Below are 22412 nucleotides of genomic sequence, written 5' to 3' on the forward strand. Positions count from 1 at the left end.
GATTTGAACAAAAGAGAACAAAGCAACCTGAAAACAGATATGTTGCTATATTAGAAGTCACCGTGGTATCTCAGATGGAAAGTAATATGAGCTAAATTCTTTATTAGCAAATGAGTTACAATGTGGACTGTGTTAAGTCAGCAGATGAAGTATAGAGATAAAGAAACAATAGCAGCATTCTCTGATGGTGACATTATGTATGAAAGATCTTGGCAATCCTAAAATGTCTATACTCCCTAATGGATGACAGTCATTGGCATTGCATACTATTATTACAAATAGTAAAACATAGTCACTTGGACACCAGGAACTTTTAATTCAAGGAGCAAAAGGAAGTAACAGGATGTATTGGGTTTGTGTGGCAAGGTTTTGGTAGCAGGGGGGGCTACAGGGGTGGCTTCTGTGAGAAGCTGCTAGAAGCTTCCCCTATGTCCGACAGAGCCAATGCCAGACGGCTCCAAGACAGACCCGCCGCTGGCCAAGGCTGAGCCCATCAGCAACGGTGGTAGCACCTCTGGGATAACACATTTAAAAAGGGGAAAACAACCTGCACGACTGCAGCCAGAGAGAGGAGTGAGAATATGTGAGAGGAACAGCTCTGCAGACACCAAGGTCAGTGAAGGAGGGGGAGGAGGTGCTCCAGGTGCCGGAGCAGAGATTCCCCTGCAGCCCGTGGTGAAGACAATGGTAAGGCAGGCTGTCCCCCTGCAGCCCATGGAGGTCCATGGTGGAGCAGATATCCACCTGCAGCCCATGGAGGTCCAGGGTGGGGCAGATATCCACCTGCAGCCCACGGAGGACCCCATGCCGAAGCAGGTGGATGCCCAAAGGAGGCTGTGACCCCGTGGGAAGCCCGCACTGGAGCAGGCTCCTGGCAGGGCCTGTGGACCCATGGGGAAGAGAGGAGCCCATGCTGGAACAGGTTTGCTGGCAGGACTTGTGACCCCGTGGGGGACCCACGCTGGAGCAGTCTGTTCCTGAAGGACTGCACCCCGTGGAAGGGACCCATGCTGGAGCAGTTCGTGAAGAACTGCAGCCCATGGGAGGGACTCACGTTGGAGAAGTCCGTGGAGGACTGTCTCCCATGGGAGGGACCCCACGCTGGAGCACAGGAAGAGTGTGAGGAGGAAGGAGCGGCAGAGACAACGTGTGCTGAACTGACCGCAACCCCCATTCCCCGTCCCCCTGTGCCGCTCGGGGGGAAGAGGTAGAGAAAATTGGGAGTGAAGCTGAGCCTGGGAAGAAAGGAGGGGTGGGGGAAGGTGTTTTAACAGTTTTTATTTCTCATTATCCTACTCTGATTTGATTGGTAATAAACTAAATTTTTTTTTTTTGCCAAGTTGAATCTGTTTTGCCCATGAGGGTAATTGGTGACTGATCTCTTCCTGTCCTTATCTCAACCCACGAGCCTTTCATTATATTTTCTCTCCTCTGTCCAGCTGAGGAGGGAGCAATAGAGAAGCTTTGGTGGGCACCTGGCATCCAGCCACGGTCAGCCCAGCACACAGGACTCAGTAGTTAATAGTTTTATGAAAAACTGTTTGCATTTGGGATTTGAACTGAAAGCAGTTCTTAGTTTTGGGGAGGGTTCTTAAGTTTTTAGTTTTAGTGGCTGATCAACAGCACAAGAATGAAAGGAGACACTGGGACCAGGCTTCAAGCAAATGTACATCACAGTTTCCACAGAAAGTTATATCATCATATTATAGAACCAAACTGAGGCTCAGATAGCAAACAAAAATGACCCATCAATAAAACCCTGAGAAAAGTCATAGAAAACAGCTGTAAAAACAGGAGACCAGACTGCACAGCAGACATCTATATGGGATATTACAAAACAGGAGGCAAATCTTACAAATACCACCAATGTGAAGTCTAATGCCATGGCCTGTTTGAGCTGGTCCTGCTGGGGCTGGCCCATGCACCAGGGCTGAAGAGCAGAGCAGCTCAATGTCAGCGAGGCGAGAGAGGCAGGGCTGGAAGCTCTCCCAGATTTGCTCCTTCCATCAGCTGGGAGGCAGCTGAGAATAAGCCAGAGCACCCTGATGACTGCACTGTCCCGCATTAGAGGCAGTGCTGGCACTCGTCCCGTCTCACAACCAGGGAGGCACAAATCTATTTATATAAACACTTGCCTCCATTTGACTGTGTCAACTGCGGCTTATTTAAACAAGAGAACAGAGATCAGTACACAGATAAATTAATAAATTCATCTGAGGTTCTTAAATACTGAAGACATGAAAACCACAAGACATGAGAACTGTAGACCAAAAAGCAAAGCAGTCCATTATTAAGTTGAATATTTCCAACTGCAAAATGTTTTGGTTTTACTTGCATGTTTCCTGTGAGTTCCCTATTGCAGAGTTAAGAGCAAAACAAAACAAAACAAAACAAAAGTTGTTAAAGCATCAAGGAAGAAGGGGGGGAAAAAAGATGTGGTTAAGAGTCATGGGAGAAGGTGGTGAAGCATCTCCCTGTTGGGAGATGATCTCTACATGGCTGCTTATCTCTTTCATCACAAGTCAATCCATGGTCTAAAGGTTGTTCATGAACCATCTGGAGGGCTCTAGGCAGGGACTGTAGACAGTGCTGGCAGCTGAGGGACCTCTCTGGAGAGTCCCCCAGAAGCATGAAAGAGAAGGGACAGGAGGGGCACAGAGAGCGTGCTAGGAGGGGACAGGACAGGCCACCCTCTCTAGCCAGAACTCCAGGAGAGTATCGGTTAAGAGGAGTCACCCAAAAAAAAGGTGGAGGTATGGATATGGACTGACTAGTCAGGGGTTACTGAAGCCCAAGGGCTTGCAGGTGACAGGCACGCCTGTGCTACCTCGTTTAGGAACCAAAAAGCAGAGACACACAAGCCCTCCCAAACCCCCATACCGAGGCCCTAATTATAAAGTGACTCTGCCTCCTGATGAGGCCATCACCTAACACCTAAAGGTGAAGAGAGCAGATTAAAACCAGACGAGGCCACTTGGACACAGAATTAATAAACAGTTTGTTGCCAACTGTGTGAAAACCCACAACATTTTGAGGAGATAATGTCATAATGGTTGGCAGTAAAACATACGATTTAGGTAAGAAATGAAATTCTGGTGTTGACTTTAAAACACATTGTTAGAAGATTAGGGCTGTTCATTTAAGTCCTGTAGAATTTATGAAATACCCTCTCCTTGTAAATAAGCACACATGGTTAACAGGCAGGACAAAATTTAGAAAGACAATTATTTCAAGAAGATAAGATCTGAAAAGCAGAGCAAGTCGGGAATCCACAGAACAACAGAAACAAAACGGAGCAAAACAACCATTCATTTCAATAACAGAGCATGAGCAACGAGACCATAAACCAGAAGGTCACCATCTCATCGGTACATCTAATGTACACGGCATCAAAGAGGAAACAGTTACAAGCTAACAAATTTAACGTCCGAATTTTTGGTGCTGTCTCTTTCAGAGAAAATGATGTGGGTATTCCTTGAGCACACCCCACCAATCATCCTTTTGTCTTGTCCTCACTTGTTTTCATATATTACTGGCAGAGTATGAGGAACACCACAAGCGTTCAAAGACAAATTCATGTTTCCTTTCTGCAAAACTTATACCTCATATAGAACAAGATAAATGCAAGATGAAACTGCACAGATTAATTCCCCAGACATCAGAATAACTGACAAAGCAAACAAGGATTGCTTCGTTGGGATAGTACACGAGTAAAATAAGGCAGAAACTGCTTTAAGTGATTGCGGCACCTTGGAGATACCCAAGAAATTGCATCTTTTCTAAGATGCAAAGCAGTTTTTTGGCTCAAAAAGTCATAGCCAGTTGCAGTTAGCCATAAATGAACTGATCAAGGACAAAGGTAAAGAGAATAATTGACTGTTGATAAAAAGAAAGCTAGAAATAATTAAAAGTTAACAGAAGAGGCAGACATAATATTAAGTGGTATATACAAGTTAACATTAAAACCATTATCAAATTAGTATCTAGAATGAAATCCAAACTTTTTTTAAAAGCGATTATTGTTAAAAAATAAGAAAATTCAGTAACAATCAGTCAGGATGGGATTCAGTTCAATATTAAGATACTTGATTGTGAGCTCTAAAGGCTCTTTCACGTATTATACAAGCTGTGCTGACTGTAATAGGAGCGACCACACCTATATGGCACTGAAATTCTGCTATCAGTCCCAAATGTCCTCCTTTCTCTTCCATCATTCTCTAAGCAAAGTTTGAACTATGTATGTATTCAGCTTTGACCAAACCATGAACTGTAATCAGGGTCATATCCACTGCCAGTTAATTGCTTGTGAGGACCTTTTCCTAATACGATTGCCAGGGATATTCAAATAGGGGAAGGAGGAGGGAAAATGAAAACATTTTAGAGGATTATCTGCAGGATTACCTGGGTATCTCCATTCTAATTATTTAGGACCACATAAATTGGTAAACCTTTGGGGTCTATATCAGTCCTCCTGTTACTAAGATCGATATCCTGAGGCCTTCAACTATCGGACCTCAGCTGATGTTCTTGTTCTTGCCATTCAGTCTGGGCTTCACTCAGATGATCTGAAGTCTTACAAGGCTTAAGATCACACATCTAATGGACATTTAAAATACAAAGCATTCGACTACACACAAGTATTACTCTGCTGAACTAGAAAGCATAGAGTACAAAGCTGTCAAAAGCAACATTGCTCCATGTTGACATACTCCTTAAATTAAGGATGACATTCATCCCTATGTGAGGGAACTTCATTTGTGCGCTGGAGATTATGTGGCATACAAAAATCTAATGCTGTCTTGCAAATTACAGATAAACTTCACCACAATAGAAGCATGTTTGGCAGCCCAGGAACACTCCCATCAGCTTGTCATCCATCCTTGGCAGAGGGTGGGGGGGTTTCTACTGAGTGTCTTGAAACATTAAAAATGCCTTGTTATTTGCATTATATTCCTACACGGTTCCAAGAACCATATTGCCTATCACCCTACCCTGTTCTTGGTATTGCCTTAAAAAAAAGGGAAAGAAAAAAGAAGCATTTGCATCACATTACTAAAATGCTCAGACAATGGTGAACCTCATGAACATCCCAATACTGTTTATCACTTTCTGCCTCTTCTCAGCTACTTGACACAAAAGTATTTACTGTCTTTGAAGTTCATGGGTGAAGATTTGGCCACTCATATAGCTAAGCATGACACTATGGCAGCTTTAAAGAAGACACAAAATGTGTTCACCACACATCACACATTTATGTATATTTGTGTGATTAACGGAGAAAAAATGGGAACGCTGAGAATATGAGAAAGAAAAGGAACGTGGGAGACATTACCTATCAGTGTGTTCATATAGATAAATATCTATTCATTAATCAGACAGAATGTGACAACGTGACAGAATTCAGAAATTCAGAATTAAAGATGAGTCCCAACTGCTTATGCATAATCTCTAAGTACACAAGAGTGCAAAAGCAACTTTAAAACTGTCTTTTAATTAAACGTTAAAACTTCCATTTGAATGCACTGGGATACTTAAGACAGGTATTTCAAGAGGAGTGATATCTGTTTCACAGAGTAAAGTCATATAGTTCAAGTGACAAAATTCCAATGATATTATGATCTGCAAACCTTCCTCATCCACCTTTGGAGAAAAAATAGTTTCGAAAGGTGAAAGCATACTCAACAGACTAAAAAACACCTCAACAACCCCAAAACAATATGAGCAACATTATAAGGTCTCTAGAATGAAGTAGAGAATGCAACTACAGACAGTATAACAACCATAGCCTTCTTCACCAGCTCTTTCACCACAACATAGCAGAAAAGTTGGTCATCAAACTTGGTTTAATGAAAAAAGATGGTTCCAAGGAGCAAAGAAAAAAAAATATTAACACAAAAATGAAAACACAGCTGCACTTGAACAATTAAAAAGCCACAAAGGAAAAATCAGCTACAAAAGCCTGATAAGTGACTTCGTGGCAGCTTTTGGGGGCAGGGGAAGAAGAAAAAGGTGGAAACTGTTTGCAGTCAGGCCAACAAAAGTTCCAAGGTTATTTTTCTTTGGTTTGCACTGGTTGAAATATTGCAGAAAGTAGATGAAAGGAGAAACAATGTTTAAATCTATAATCATGCATTGCAAAATTAATGATCAAAGGACAGCATAGAATAAAAATGATGTAAAAATTAGTTTAGTTGGACAAAGTAATCACTGAGTCTCCAGAGAGCCTGTTATTTCTCATACTGCTAAAGCAACAGATCAGAATATTTCTAGGACTGCAAAGGTCTCCCTGCTTCAAGTAAAACTCTTTTGATCAGGCAGTTTTTGATGGGGCAAATTTTAAGGGGCTCTTGTTGAACAGGTTTCTGTTGATACACCTCCTCAGTAGTAAGAAATAAAAGTCAGTTCAGTTTATGCAAAAGTTGGTTAACTGCTGATCTATGCTTTGGCTTGGCAAGTCTTATCTTTGCAATAATGAAAAGGTTTCTAACAATAGAGTCCTTCCCATTGTACAGTGTTCTCACAAATCTTCCTCATTTTACTTCTCTTAACCCATTTCTAAGAGTTTGGAAAGTCCTTCAAGTCTTGCAGCACTTTTCTGCAATCAGCTAAAGCCAAAATAATTTCCTAAGTGGACCTAAAGCACAGCATACTTTCTCAGGCCAGAAAAAGGAACCAAGAATAGCTTAATTATTTACTTGCTGTATACATGACTTCCCAGCAGTTAAATCACAAGCTTCAAGAAGCTTACGTTGTATTTCCTTTCTTTGGGGGGGAGGGTGTCATTTTTTTTATTTTTTTTACTTTTTAGGGGGGAACATTTAGCTGCAGAAGAAAGCCAAGAGAGGACTTGCAGAGCCCTAGATCAAAGACGGTTTTCCTTACGCCCAGCTCAGGCCTCACAATGAAGTATCTCCAGCTTCTAGGTCCAGCGGTCTCTGCACTCAAACACACCGCAGCAGTAAGCACCCACCCATTCTCAAGCCCCCCCAGGACAGCCAGACAGGGAGACTGGTGCTCCTCGGTCTTCCAGGAACACCAGCAACGACCCAAAATGCACACTGTCGGCTCCCGCTGCTTGCGTCAACATCTGGCCACAAATTCAGCCCTAATCTATCTCAGACAGCTGTTATGTCTGGCTATCATGAACAGTTCGCAAATGTACTCCGGGCACGACATAAAATTCAGTGGACTGCTTTTTGGACAAAACCCAAATTAAAGCCCCACCAAGAAGAATAAGCAGAGGAAAGGAACTTAGAGGCTGTGTGAGATGCTGATTGATTTGGCCCTGCTTGAGAGTGCTGAAGCTAGAAGGTGGGGAGGAAGAATATAGTCACCAAGTCACTAAAAATTTGGAAACTGTGAAAGGAATTAGTCACTGAGTACCAAGAGCAACAACCCAGCTTCTCGGCTGACTAGCAAATTAGCAGCGAGAGGTGTAAAAGAAGCAGGAAGAGGAAACGAGCAGGAGAGAAGAAAGGCTGGTTAACCACCTTGGCTGGACGAAGATGCAGCCGAGACCTGTTTTACTGCTTTAGGGTTGTAAAGTTCCTATACTTCTGCCCCTGTCAGTTTGTTTCCTTAACACCACCAGGAGATGATTTTAGTTCAATTGTATTATTTGATAATGCCAGTGTCTATGGTGGAGGAAATTGTGCAACACACCATTCTTCTTAGACAACCCCTAGGTTTCAACAGCCACAGAAGATACACAGGCCTTCAGTCATCTGTGTTTGGATGCAAAAGCACTTTAAGATTATTAGATGAAAACCAAAAGGATTAAGACCACTCATTAAAACAACCAACCAACCAAACAAAAAACCACCAGAAAAAAAATCTATGTCTTTGATAGTAGCAAATACCAGCATTCTTCTGTACTCGATCAGGCTACTTTTGTGCTTTCTGGCAAGGGACGTCCAAGATGACCTTAGTAATACTCTTCGTCTCAATGTCTATGACCCTACTATTTTCCCTTTAACAGTATGCGTGAAAGGTGCTGTGATGCTGTTCAATAAACCAGCACGGATACTGACTGCAGAATGCATGCTCCTGATGCGAAGGTATGTGAACTACAAAAGATCCTAAATATTAGACAGCTAAAGAGCACTGCGCAAGAATGCAGTACCAACAAAGATGACCATAAACACTGCTAACCAACAGGCAAGGCCAAAAAGCAAAGCCAACTGGCCTCTCATCCATTTCTTTTAAGTAGCTCACAAACTATTAAATACATAACCACCTTTTAAAACACACCAGTTTCTTTATTCTGGCACATGGAATTCATATGTTTCTTTATTTTGGCACATGGAAGGAATGAGGTAAGGGTGACTGATGAAGTCTCTCAGCAGCTTAAAATTCTGACCAGTGTTGATAGCACTGCAGACCACAACATCTGCAACATGAGCTATATCACTGTGCATAGAAGCTATTTGATGCAATATATCTCAGTTCTTGCAGAAGGATGACATGCTTGCAACACCAGGAAAATATTCTCTTCAAAAATATTTTTGTTCCTTTTACAAAATCCTTGAATGCTATCCTAATAATGTATCTATACATCTTTGTGCAAGATTGTGCTAACAAATAATAGTCGCATTAACATGGGAAATATTAAACCCAGAAGTTGAATGTTTCTTTCCTTACACGTTTTCTAATGAACCGCTGAAAAATTCTCTTCATTATGTGCTCATCCCTAATAGAAATAGAGCAGGAACTCCCAAGCATAATCACGTCCCCCCCGCAAAGTAACATGGGAGTCTGTCATTCATTTAATACACTTTGAAAAGAAAAACAGCTTGCTATGTCAAGAGACATAAACTGTTGTAGTTGCTTTCACAAAGAATACATTCTTGCCTTTATCTACAAACTGCAAATAACTATCATAATATGTAAAGGAATGAGAAAATTGTATTACCTTTACTATTAATCCCTTTGAGTCAACCATCCATATCCTTTTGATAGCTGTATCTTTAGATACCCCTTCTTTTTCCATAGCCATAACAATAAGGTTTGCTATCCCCAGTGCAGCCTGAAGGAAAGAGAAGAAAAGTAGTATACGAAACTAGAAATGAAAGAAATCCCCTGCTCACTTGTTTCCTCTACCCACTATTTTACATAAGTGTCTTAATTTTATTTAACAATAAAACTGAATCATTATTTTTTCATAAAGTAAACACTAATGAACTGTTGCTGCCATTTGGTAATTAGAAACCATAATGTAGATAAATAGTATAGATAAATCTTAAATCATATAGATAAATCATAGTATAGATAAATCTTGATGGCATTTACAGTGTGGAGAGCATAATAAATGTTTAAACTCTAATGAAAAATGCTAAACTAACATTTATTCCACATAATCATCTCAGGATACATTAAATATTTTTTCTTCTTTGAAATTTTATTTTGTTCATTAGATTTTTTTTGTAATTTAAATCAAAGGAAACCACACTCTGCATGTCAGAAAGTAAAATACAGTCCTAAAAGATTTTCTACTCTTATCTTTTTTTAAAGTGTCCATCAAGAAGGTAAGTCTCCTTTTACCTACTATTCATGTGTTTTGTAACTCTAGACTTGGCTGTGCTCCCAGTGAAAGCAGGGGCGAGAAAAATTCACTTATCAATATTTTGCTGAAACATGTATCATTCTTACTGGATTTTATAATATTTCATCCAACAGATCAAATGTCATACAGGGACATATTGAAAAACAGGCAACAAAATGAGCCAACAGACCACTCAGTATTTCTGATTACCAACTCATATACATATTTATGGGGTTGATTCTGTTTCTTGTTCTTTATTATTCAGTTTCACTGAGAATCAAGTGAGATTCCCCTTTTTTAGTTAAGAAATAAGTAGTTTTATTAGGAACGAGCTCCCGCAGCAGGGATGATATCTACCATTACCTCTTTGCAGCAACAGGCACGCTGACAATACTAACGAAAAAAATAAACATTAGACCATAGATTCATCTGTCTGTTGAACATGGAGCAAAACCAGGGGAAGGAACTTCAGAGAGACAGACAGTCTTGATGTACAAAGGCGTTGACATGCCAGACATGGATGCAAGTCATTCTGAAAACTACAGACCTGATCTCAGCAGCACCAAATATTGAATCAAATTAAAGATATCTGGACTACACAAAGATGGATTAGTATATTGCACCTATAGGGGGGTTTGGTGACCATGGACAATATTTTTCAGAAGCCTGCATGGGGTTGTAGACTTCATACAAGAGATTACAGCTAGCCACACTGTAGATAAGTACAACCTTCCCTTGTGTGTCAGTGAAATTTATACTGAAAAATTAGTATAAAAAAATAATGTGCATAAAAATCTTCAGGAGTGGATGACCTTGACATGCAGAATACTGAAAACTATATTTAATGACAGGAAAAATCAAAGGGGTACTGCTTCTTACTAAATAACACTGACTCCAGTAAATACATTTTATTTCATTTCTCTTTGGTGGCCTGATATATTTCGTCATCTTTTCAAAAAGTTTTGTTTGTTTATATTGAGAGCAATTCAGTAATTTACAGCGGAAGAGCTAAAACCTGAGGTTTTAAAAAGAGAACAGATCTCCACAACATGTCTTATGAAAAATATGAGGCTTGACCAGATGATCAGAGATTTTTCAGTAAGTTTACATTTGAATTAAGAAACAACTTTCAGCAGGTGTTAGTGATCATTCTACCCATTTAATTTTCTTGTTAACTGGATACATATAACTTGATTAAATATCAAGAAAAATCTTCATAGTACAATTTTTCCTGGTGTATAAAAACACATACCTCTCCAGCTCCTTGGAACAACACTGTGTGATCTGATAACCTGTTCTTGGTGATACGCAGAGCCGCAAGAAGACCTGCAACAGCCACAGATGCAGTTCCTGAAAAAAAAAAAAAAGAATATATTTGGTTATTCTGGAAATAATTACAAAGCATTACCTTTTAAATAATTCCACAGCATCTTTCAGCTACAACATACAAGTCCTTAGGGTAGTAACAAAAGTTCAGTGGGACTGGAGTTTGCTCTACTTTATTCTTATGAAAGTTAAATGTAAGTGGGAATATCTTCAGCGTAACATTAAATAAAATATGATTGATTGATTCTACTGGATGGGCATAATGGCTGCGGCATCCGAACTATTACAAAATATTCTGGTTATGACCTTTTTCAGAAGGAAAGGGTGTGAGAGCCCAGACAGAAGTATTTTGAAGGACTCCCGATACCGAAAATTAAGATACTGGTCTCATTCTTCAAATAGATATACTTCAAATACAGTAAAATACAAGACTAAAACAAAACTTTATTTCTCATGGGGAGGTTGTGAGAGTAGAAGAGTGAACTGTGAACATTTACAGAGAAGCTAAGCTAGCTGAAAGAGTAAGGCCGGCTTATTTAAGACAGTGACTGTCCTACTGCATCTGAAAGCCCTCAGGACTCCAGTCCACTGTGAAAGAGGTTCCAGCTTACTAGCATCTAAAACATTGGAAGTACCTTTTAAATCTATCTTTGAGTTATGCCACACAGTGAAAAAGGCTAACATTTAGTTTTATGATTCAGCCTGTGGAGGCCTTTCTTCTCCAAATCAGAACCACAAAGAGTAAGATACCTGTCTGTCTTTGAATGGAAAGATTTTGGTCCTCATCATGAGAAACACCTATTAATAAAAAGTAGGGCAATAAAGGGATCTCAAGCAGGCATCTAACCCAAACCTGTTCACAATGGCAGGATCAACCATACCTCTGTGATTTCTGACAGGTCTTTGACTAACTTGTTCCTAACATCTTCTGTCGAATACTCCTGTGATCTCCTCAGCAAGCTCTTCCAGTGCTTCAATATACTTTTTTTTTGAAAATTTCAAATCTAAATGTTTTTTCTTCTTCTTCTATTTTGGTCTCTTGTCTTATCTACCACTGGAAAACCTGTTCTTTTCTCTTTGCAACAAGACGTGTATTATATTTGAAAACTAATGGCTTTCCAACCTGCTTTTCTTATGTGGAACCATCCCAATTCTTCCACTCTTTCAGAAAGTTATGTTTTCTAAAACACTTAGCACTCATTTCTCTCCTCCGGACTTTATCCACTTGTTTCTTATCTTTCTTGAGTTGCAGCACCCAAATCTATACACAACACTGCAGCTGAATTGTTAGCACTGCCAAGTCTAGCTGTCAGCTTCTGTCATGCTGAATAAAGTTGTATTTCGTCACCAGGGCCTGATATCTGGCTCTTCTGATCCAAAGACCAGTTACTCCTTCTCCCCAACAAAGCCTACTGGAGAGGGAAGGCCTTCTTTCATGGATTACTGACTGGTAATAAACTTGTATTTTTCACAAATGATCATCATTACTAAAGCCCAGGCACAAGGTGGACCAAAAAAAGACAGACTCCTTATTCCTGCAAGGAACTTGGATCCATTAAATGACGGAAATAAAAAACTGAGAAAGTGCATCAGTTTTCAACAAGTTCACAGAACCCATAAAGACATCTGGTGGACAGGGATATGGTAGTGAGGTAGATGATGCCAACAGAAAAGTTGTTCTTAACGTCTCTTTTTAGAGGAGATTCCGAAGAACCAATAGCAGACAGCATTGACTTCATCAGGACTGAAAAAGCTGTATCAGCCACTAACACTTAGGTATTGAAAGTGGAAAAATGGGTTTGAACAGTCTTTGAAGATTTATGATGCCTATCTGATTCACAGAGAGCTGAACCCCAGGGAGACGAACATGGGCCCTGAGATGTCCCCCTTGTTCAGTTCTGGGAATAAGAACTGAATTCTTCCTTCTTCAGGCTAGCAGCTGCCATTGACTGACCCAAGGAAACCAAAGATGAGGCCATAAATGATTTTGAGAAGCCTGCAAGAACTTGCGAGGAAGAGATCTGCTGGCTCCTACAATTCTGTTCCTGATCACCACATCCTGAACTGCAATTGTCTGCAAGCCACCTGGTTGCTTTTGAGGGGAGAATTCACATTGCTACTGATTTTTCCTTCAGAAAAATTGTGAAATAGGTATGACCACCCCTCCAAAAGCACTTGGCCCAGAATCTGCACATTGGACATCTGCCCTCAACATGCAGCTCCCCTGAAGGATGCAGTTTTGCTAGTCACAAGTCTGCTTTCTCATAAGCAAGGCAAAGTTTAAAGCTGAGATAGCAGTAATCTCTACATTAAGCTCAAGGAGACGCTCAAAACAGGTATTCATATTGCAGGCACGCAGACCATTAAGTTTCAAATACATGTAGCTAAGGAACTAAAAGAACAGAAGTAGTAAGAAGCCCGGTACTGGGTAAACCTCTCCTTAAAAGACATCATTTGGGTGTTGGAGGCTGGGTTTGAATCTGTGGTTTATAGGTAGCATCATCTGAGTTTCATGAATGGTTACTTTTTCAAAAATAAAAGGTAACCCTTAGTAAAATTTAAGAACACATTTTAAAGTTAGAAAGTTCCTTAGAAATTCACTTTTTGAAGTAAATCCACTTGAACAGTTCAAAAATGTGTCTTTAGAACTAAAAAGTTTGTTACGTGCTTTTGATTATGACTTTTCCCTTCAATCATCAGAAACACAGGACACCTTGTTCTCAGCCCACTTAATGTTTAGACCATACAAATTTGTCATTTTTAGTTATTTAGTCATTTTTATGACTTGTTCTGAGAGCTGAGATCATTTACTCTCTTCTCCCTCATTTCTAAATAAAAAAAATCTAAAAAACATAGTTCCTCTGAGGCACGGCTTTGGGAACAACAACCGTCGGGCTGAGACACTTCCATCCCACAGTATCCAAGAGCTCGCTTGTTTCTTTCCCAGATGAAATTAAGTCTGCCAATTTGGCACTCGCCAGAGGAAAAGACCAAAAATGGCAAAAGAGAGAAGTCAGACCGCGCTCTCAGTTTCCCTTGGTACTCTACCAAACAATCCTCATAACCGGCAATAAAAAAAATCCCATCCTCTTGTTGGATGCCAAATTCTTTCTTCTATTTTATATTACACAGCTGTGCTTGCAGGGGAGGAGGAAGCCTACATAACATGGCTTGTTCGTGAGACCATCGATCTGGTCTCCTGAAAAGGAAAGCTGAGCTGAAGCACTGTAAGGTCCTGCTGCTTCCAGCCCTTGAAGACAGAAGCTGTGGCCACCGCAGCCCTGCCCTCATCAGAGGACTTCTCAGAAAGCCGGGAAAGCTGCTCTTCAAGCTGCTTTCTGGTGACAGAGACAAAATGAAACACTGTAAATTTATAACAAATGGGAATGCTGGGATCCTGCTTATCTTCACGGCTGATGTACTGTTGCTAAGCTTGTTAGCCAGAAAAATGGACTACGATTAAGTATTACCAGTTGGGATACTTTTACAAACTCTGTTACAGTACCGTCTTCTGTTGTAAGGAAAAAGAAGAGAGGTATGAAACATGAATAAAGTACTACACTGAATGTCAATAACATTTTGCATTGATTATTTACATGGGATAAGAGTTATCATTACCTGTATGTTCAGTATGAGGCTGATTCAGAACAAAGGTTATAACAGCAATATATAAAGGCTTAAGTATTGCATTTCTCACGAATGATGATTTGCACAGAAGAACTGCTCTACAAATGGTATTTTAAAAGTACTCCACATCGGTTTTATTCAGCCATTTGACTCTAAAAAGCATAATAACCCAGTTTATTAGATTACTGAACCCACTATCACTGCTGCTGGCAGCGGCTGTCATCACTCCTCGTCAGCAGCTTCCCTTATTCCTTTCCTACTGAAAGCGGGGCACCGTCAGCGTGAATAGCAGATCTGTTTAACCGGAACTGCTCTGACTAATGGCATGACCTTAAATTTCACCCTGAATACTGACTCGAGTTTTTGAAAAGAATCAAAATGCAATTCACATCCATCTGCCAAAGCCTAACCACTTCTCGCAGACATTACGAAGCAGAAACAGAATTTCGCTGCTTTTCTGACTGTCATCGCTATAGAAAGGAGAGAAATGGCTTCGCCTCCCTCTCCCACAGAGCACAGGTTAAATCCCTTGTGTGCAGAGTTAGATAGACATTGTTCACGGATACGATTTTGAAAACCAATTCTATTTTCCCCAAATTTCTAGAAGAATAACCACAGCAAGTTTAACAAAGGATATTTTCCTAAAGCAGTGTCAGCTGCTGTGACAGCAAACGCTTCGTTATAGTTTTCTAGGAAGGTGAGTCACGTCTTGAAAAAATATGGTAGATGTGAAATTTCAAAGTACACTATTCTTTATCAAGTCTTTGTTTTCTGTCCAAGATTCTTTAGCCTTACTTGTTACTGTAAAGTGTACGACTGAGCATGAATATGTCAAAGGAAATCCTAGAGACCACGGCCTTTTGGGGTTGGCACATTATAAATGCTTTGGAGCACAGAGTCTTCTTTCAGCAGATGCAACAATTAAAGAAAAAAAGGGGGGAAAAAGCCCCAAAACATGAGGAATGAGAACTTAATTTTTATTGGATGTAGTTTAATTTAAATTTGCAAGAAATGGCTTACGGCACTGAAGCATTTGTCCATTATCTAAAGTTTCAAAAAATAAAACTTGTAATCAAGTATTAGTAGTTCCTTTATGTCATTTTCCCTACCTCATCTTAAAAAGCTAGCAAACAAGAAGAGGGGAGGAATTTCTGCAGCACATCCTAAATTCTGAGCTATTCATTCTGGACTAAAAGATTAGGAAGCGATAAAAGTAAAATTCCTATTTCTCAATACACAGCATAATAGAAATCACATGTTAACATGGCCAGTCTTCCAAATAACATTGCATAGACTGCCAGGGAAAAAATAAATCCATTCCTCTCTCCTACACTTACTAGGGAAAAAGGTGAGAGTAAAGATCCTGTCTAAAAGGCGTAATCTCAGTTGCTCGTGAGGAAAATGCTACGGCTGTGGGTAGTTCAAAAGGACCCTCTTTTGAGAGATGGGAGCTCCTTCTCCTTGCCATGAACCGGCTTTTCAAAGCTTTGTATGCGCACTGCCCCGCTCTGCAGCTGCAGCAGGCAGGCAGCGAAAAGAGGGGAAAAGGCTGTAGCGAAGGAGAAATGGAGCCTTTTTAAAAGAGCAACCGCTTGGTGCGTTTGAAAAGGGATGCAGCATCCCAGAAGCACAGGGCGGCTGAGGCTGGGAGGCCAGCTGCTCAAGCAGGGCCACCTGCAGCCGCTTGCCCAGGAACACGGTGAGAATGGATTTCTTTCTTCAACCCGTAATGAGCAAAAAATGAAACAGAAGAATACTTGTACATACACGTACCCGTACGTACACATACTTGTATATACACATGGGAAAGTATGCAAAAGCTACAGTGGGGGATTTAGTTGAAAGCATGCTGATTTCAATGCAAATTTACCAGAGTAACGGAGAGGTGATACCCTGAATAAATCGGCAGAAAAATATTCTTCACATAACCCTACAGTAAATGTCTTAATAGGATATTTTTATTAATTTATTTTAAAAATCCCAATGTCTGTTTCACCTAGAAGCAAATGTCATTTCATACCATGAAAGAGTTTTTCTACAGCTTGCACATAATATCAGAATTTGAGATATATGATATCAACATATGAGCTATTACATGTCATTCAACTTTGCATTTTTCAAATTCTTGGTCGGAGAATGAATTGGAAGCCCCACGCCCATCACAACCACAACAACAAACCCCAAACCTTCTTTACAATTTGATTTCAAGAACCGGAATTTCCAGGTACCAAATGTGTAATTTCTGATGTTAATGTTAAAAAGAATTAAATCTTAAAAAGGAGAACGCTTGCGTCAGAGAAATTCTGATTTCTGACAACTGCACTGACTTAGTGTTAAATTGGTCATAACATAACTTCCAGGTATAATTATCCTAATTATTCAAATGGCAGTCTGCTGAACATTTAGCATATATTTTAAATCAAACCACACATGTAAGATGGAATAATAATCTTAAATTATATGTGCCCTACATTTTTATTTTAGGTCTGTTTCTTTTCATAAAATTTTGATGCAATTAAACAGCATGGCTGTTAAAAACTAATGACATCTAAGGTCGTGATGGATACTGAAGTTAATTCCAATCCAGTGCAATCTCTCCGTGTAAATATTTTTGTTGGCATAAAATACAGGCTCTGTGTCCATAATGGGGGAAAGGATTGCAACTGTGGGCACAGTGAAATAGAGCTATAACACTAGAATAAAAACAGTATTATACTGCATAGAGAAACACTTGTTTTATGTAGATTGGCTTATACTGCAGAAGTTCGTCATTGTCAATTGAGACAATTTTAAAGTACAGGGGTGAGGAAAAAATCAGAACAATTGAAGTAATTTAAATAATTGACCTGTATAGAGGCAGCAAGGCTAGAGAAATTTATGCCACTATTTCAAATTCATCCATGTCAGCAATGACTACAACCACATGACGAGTGCTGAGACCCCCACGTAAAACAAATGCACGTCTCCCAAGACGTGCAAACTTGCCTTAAGCCACTGACTGCTCGGGTAGCAAAAACTCTTTCCACAGACACACCAAAACCACGATGGGTGTGGAAAGGGAGTGCCACGGCACCCTGCTCTGCCCCAGCTGGGTTTGACAAGGGGCAGGCAGGTATGGCCTGAGCTGATCCCACCCGTGAGTGAGATTTCAGACATTGTAATCCTGGACTTGTACTTAGGACTTCTTTAACCGATCTTGAGAGATTTGTTCAACATCCCCACAGCAGGGAAGGGAACAGGTTAGTTTCTCCAAGGGGATTTTCAACCTCCTAAACCGTGAATCCCAACCCTGCCTCCTTCCAGGGGTGATCAAGCAGAGAACATCTTCCACCCTGATAAACAGCTTGCTTTGGCAACACAAGCCCAAATTCTTCTGGTGTTGGTCCATTCCCAGGTGGGGGTTGGAGAGAAAAAAAACCCCACATCTTGTATCTTAAAGAAAATTCCACCCTGTCCTTAAGACCCCTCCTTCCTAAATATATTGGAGATGAGCAAAGCTAGCAACGTGATCTAATTCAGGTATTTCTAAATGTTGTGAAGCTTGACATTACAATATTAATTAGTATTTCTCGCATATAGGAAATTATGATAAAACCCTCCAATTTTGGAAATGCTCTCTAATAGTTAGAAAGAACCAGATAAAAGTATTTGTTTTGAACCCAAGGCTTTCACTGGTTTTCATTTCCAAAAATCATACCCTATATGTTTCAGAGAGGGAGAAAAAAAAGAAGCAACCTGATTTGTGGTCAGAATAAAAGCAAACAAAAATCTAAGGAAAAAAGTGAATATTTTCTCCCTAAAGCAACATTATTGCTATTTTTTTTTTGTAAAAAAATATTTTGAAACTATAAATATGAAGAAATTATCATAATCACAGAGGGAAAAAATTCACCTCCCATCCAAAAACCAAGATGCTTTCTAGAATGATAAAATAAGAGCAATTTTATTATTCCAATTCAGATCTCTAGCAGTTGGTCAGAATCCTGTTTGCCCTTGTTCTCAATTCCTTGAGTACAGAGAGGGGATGTAGAAAAAGTTACAAAGCTTTTTCCGAAGTAAAAGAGGTGACTGTGCTGTAGCAGGGATGGAGGCAAAACTGTTTCCAGAAATTCTTAAATATATCTATAGGTGACCCTTTATGGCCAATTTTTAGTGGTTTGTTGAGGTTTAATCCAAAACATTGCCCCATACCAGCCACTATAAAGATAATTAACTCTATCTCAGCTGAAACCAGGACAGGTTTTATAAGATCAGTGTTTTGGCAGACACTTTCTTCCAAATGTTCTGCAATGACATCAGTTAGGGGCATGCTGGCACCCTGCAAATACTGGCGAGCTAACAGAAGACAACTGCATTTGTTCAAGTTTCTACTTGCAAATGGGTAATCAGCTTGCCATATTTTCTTTATCTTTTATAGTGTCTGGCAGGAGTCGGGATTGTATATTAGTTTTTTTAGATTTGAGGTACCTAAAGGTCCTCATTGCATCACTAAGATATATAGGAATCCTTTGTCTGGGTATCCTATGGCAGTGAAAAAAGGCTCAGGCTCTTCCATGAAACGTTAGACATTTCTTTTGATCATTAAAGTAGCTTTGGCTTGACAAGTATTTGGACTAGGAGAAATTATGTTTAAAATATCATGTAAGCACTGTCTTCAGAAGATGATGGCAAACCAGATGCAATGTTGTGTTTGTTTGCTTTTGTTGGCCTGACACTACTTGCCAGCTTTACTGCTCTAGGGGTAGAAAATACAACTTCATAGAGAGAAGGCCACTCTTTCAAGTATCCTGGAAAAAATCATGCCATTTAGGAACTGAAAATCTCTAAGGATTGCAAGAGAAGTTAGCACCATCTATCCTCATTAAAGCTGTCAGGGGAAAGACCCTTACGGTTTATAAAGCTGGAATAGAAAGAGGGAGAAAAGATCACTGGACCTATACTTGGGCCGTTGTTATTCCACTGCCATGTTACAGGAGAAGATTACATTCTACAAAAAAAGATACTGAAGGTATTTAAGGGGATATGATGACTGATGACAGATATCAGAGCAGACTAAATGCATCCACTTTCACCTCTTGGAAGCTATACAAATATTAAGGATGGAGATCACCCAAAAGTCCCAGACATTGTTTATGAAAATATCAAAAGACCCACAAACACAAACTAGACTGCAGAAACTGAAGAAATTAAAAGACTGCACGTGGCTGCACTTCTAAGGAAGACCAACAGCTGCTACAGCAGCTCAGCCAAAAGCCAAACGGATACCCTCCAACAGTTTTTAACATGAAGACACCTCCTTCCAAGGTGCATGAGAGAGAACGCAGTGGTTTTAAAATGCATCTAGAGACACAGAAGAGTTTCTCAGCTTAGTTTACCCATATTTGGTACGCTTTTGCTGAAAAACTTCCCTTCCATTTCTTTGAAACTACATTCTAGTTGAGTCTCTTTCTGACTTGGGGTGAGGACCTTCGTCCTGCAAGGAAAGATAATTCCCTGAGGGAGCTGGGTCTCTAAACAACTAGGGAAACTTCCAGATGCTGTTTGGTCTGCTGTATTGGACTGTCGTAGCCATGACTACACTCAGACCCTGCAGGGTAAGAAGCACCATGCTTCTTACAAAGGGAAATGACATATTATAGTTTATTTCCCATCTGGGACTTTGTCCTCCATAATCTGTTTCAGATGCAGGAGTAAAACTCAGCCAGGCTTGTAATAGAAACATAGTTCATGTGGCTAGCCAAATCGCTAACATCAGAAAGGCCAGGGCTATTTGAATCCACCGCCATGCATTGAGTCCCTGAAATAAGACCTAGGTCGCAAGAATTACTCAAGAATGACTTCTGGAAAACTCAAGCTCCTAACGTCACTGCAAATGGTTAGAAATGAGGACAGTTAAACTCCCATTTTTGATCCTGTCACCGCTGAGGACCTTCATCTACCCAAGGAAACATGGGTGGGTAAGAGACAGCTGGGTGCCCAGGGCCCTCCTTGGGTGCCTCTCTCCAGCAGTTCGTCAGACTTCAGTCTCCTCGCAAGGATGGGAGTCAGTGCACTTACTGCCCTAGAGAAAGTTATTTTCCAGTGCTCTTTTCCTGACAAGAAATAAGGCAACCCAAGCAGCAGCATCCGCCACTTCAGCCCTGTTTGTCTTTCTTCTCGGGAGGGAAGGGACAAGATGCCCATCTAGACTGAGCACTGGGGGAATCCCCCTTGCTGACGTTTCCCATCCTCGATCTCTTCCTTTTGCCAGCTGCTACCAATGATTCAGATGGGAAAGCACAGTCAGGGGGATAATTTCCCTCTAAAATTGAATGCAGCCCTGGGACTGCAAGGAAAATTAGAAGGATATTTAATTGAACTGTCAGTTTAAGAACTGAAATACAGTTTGACATTTATCAAGCAAGCTCTGTCGCATGGAGGAACAGTGAAGCAGTTGTCACTGCAGTGACAAAAAAACTGAGGGAAGTACAGTCCAGGCTCGAGCTTTGACATTTGCTCAAAGATCTGAAGTTTATAATTTGTATGGGAAAGCCATTCACACACTAAACTATTAAAAAACCCCTGAAGAGTGAACATCTAAATAAAGCATGAGGCATAAATGAGAGGGGAAAGGTTAAGAGCAAAGACAGCTCACCAGAAACCCATGCTGAGGAAACCCAAGGCAAAATGTGACCTGCACTGAACATCTTCAAATATCACAGGAAAAGCTGATACATTCTTTTCCCTCTGGCACATCAATTAAGACTCATTTTTCTGGCTTGCGAGCATCACAAGAGTGAAGAGAGGAGAAAGAGTCTGTTACCTTGAATGTCATCATTGAAAGTGCAATACTTGTTACGGTACTTATGCAGGAGGCGGAATGCATTAGCATTAGCAAAATCCTCAAACTGAATGAGGCAGTTCATGCCATACCTAGAAAGACAAAAAAATGTGCATTACATTAAAAATAATACATAATTGTATATTAAAAAAGCTATTAACATTTGCAGTCAGATTTTGAATACAAGTACAATATAATTTATACATCTACTAATACGTTTCTGTTATATTCTATATCTTTACATTCATATAAATTATCTAGAAGGCATAATTAGACTACTAATATGCTCTACTCGGTTCTAAGTTAAGAATAAGAGATCAGGGGAAAAGGCCTTCATCTCTCTGCAGACATCTCAACAAAAGTCTTCGCTGAGCAATCAGCTAGGGAGAAAAAAAAAAAAGGCTCCATAAGGAGGGTAGTAAAAAAGTAACACATCCAGAACATGGATTTTATTTAATTGTCATTATGCAGGTCAGCAGCATGACAACACTCACAATGCGATGCTCGACCATGCTTATTATAAAAGAGGTATTGATCAGAAACATGGTTAATCTAGACAAACGATAAGAATGTGAGAACACTTTAAGGAAGGAAAGTGATAGCTGCAAATTTGAATCAAGTTACACTTGGCTGACATACACTAAAATTTGGGGTATAGGCAGAAATGAGGTTATCTACATTTCTTACATCTACTGTTTCACTGGATTGTCAAAACTGATTTTCTGATATGAATACTAGATGTTTCTTAAACAGTATGCTAAGAATCAATGTTATCATCCATTTCAATGTTTTCTCATCCTTGTAGCTAATGAAACAATTCAAATTGACATTTCCTATAGTACTTTGAAATCTCTATATACTATATTTTGAAAACATAGCATGCAGTTGCATCAGATGAACAATTTCTATCATTTAGCTGATATGACTAAGTCAGTTCAACAGCATGGGTAAGTAACTTTTGATGAACCTTGTGGTAACAGTCTCAAAGTTAATGCTCATCACTACATTTCTCGGAAACAATTCACTGTGTTACCTTGCTGCCCTGGACCCACTGTGTACCAAGGCTGCACTACCAACAGGGAGCAAACAATGGCATTT

The 22412-nt window shown here is 40.0% G+C and overlaps 1 protein-coding gene across 2 annotated transcripts in view; it reads right to left on the reverse strand.

Annotated features, from left to right (window-relative positions):
* Nucleotides 1-22412, reverse strand: part of ME1 (malic enzyme 1) — a 188113-nt gene that overhangs the window by 20865 nt on the left and 144836 nt on the right. For both annotated transcript variants that reach the window (XM_075498284.1, XM_075498283.1), the window contains 3 exons: nt 21297-21406; nt 10794-10891; nt 8912-9025 (listed from right to left, as the gene is read on the reverse strand). In XM_075498284.1, coding sequence (XP_075354399.1) covers nt 8912-9025; nt 10794-10891; nt 21297-21406 — 322 coding nt within the window. The remainder of the gene's footprint in view (nt 1-8911; nt 9026-10793; nt 10892-21296; nt 21407-22412) is intronic.

The sequence above is a fragment of the Mycteria americana genome, chromosome 3, assembly GCF_035582795.1.
Source record: "Mycteria americana isolate JAX WOST 10 ecotype Jacksonville Zoo and Gardens chromosome 3, USCA_MyAme_1.0, whole genome shotgun sequence".
NCBI lineage: Eukaryota > Metazoa > Chordata > Aves > Ciconiiformes > Ciconiidae > Mycteria > Mycteria americana.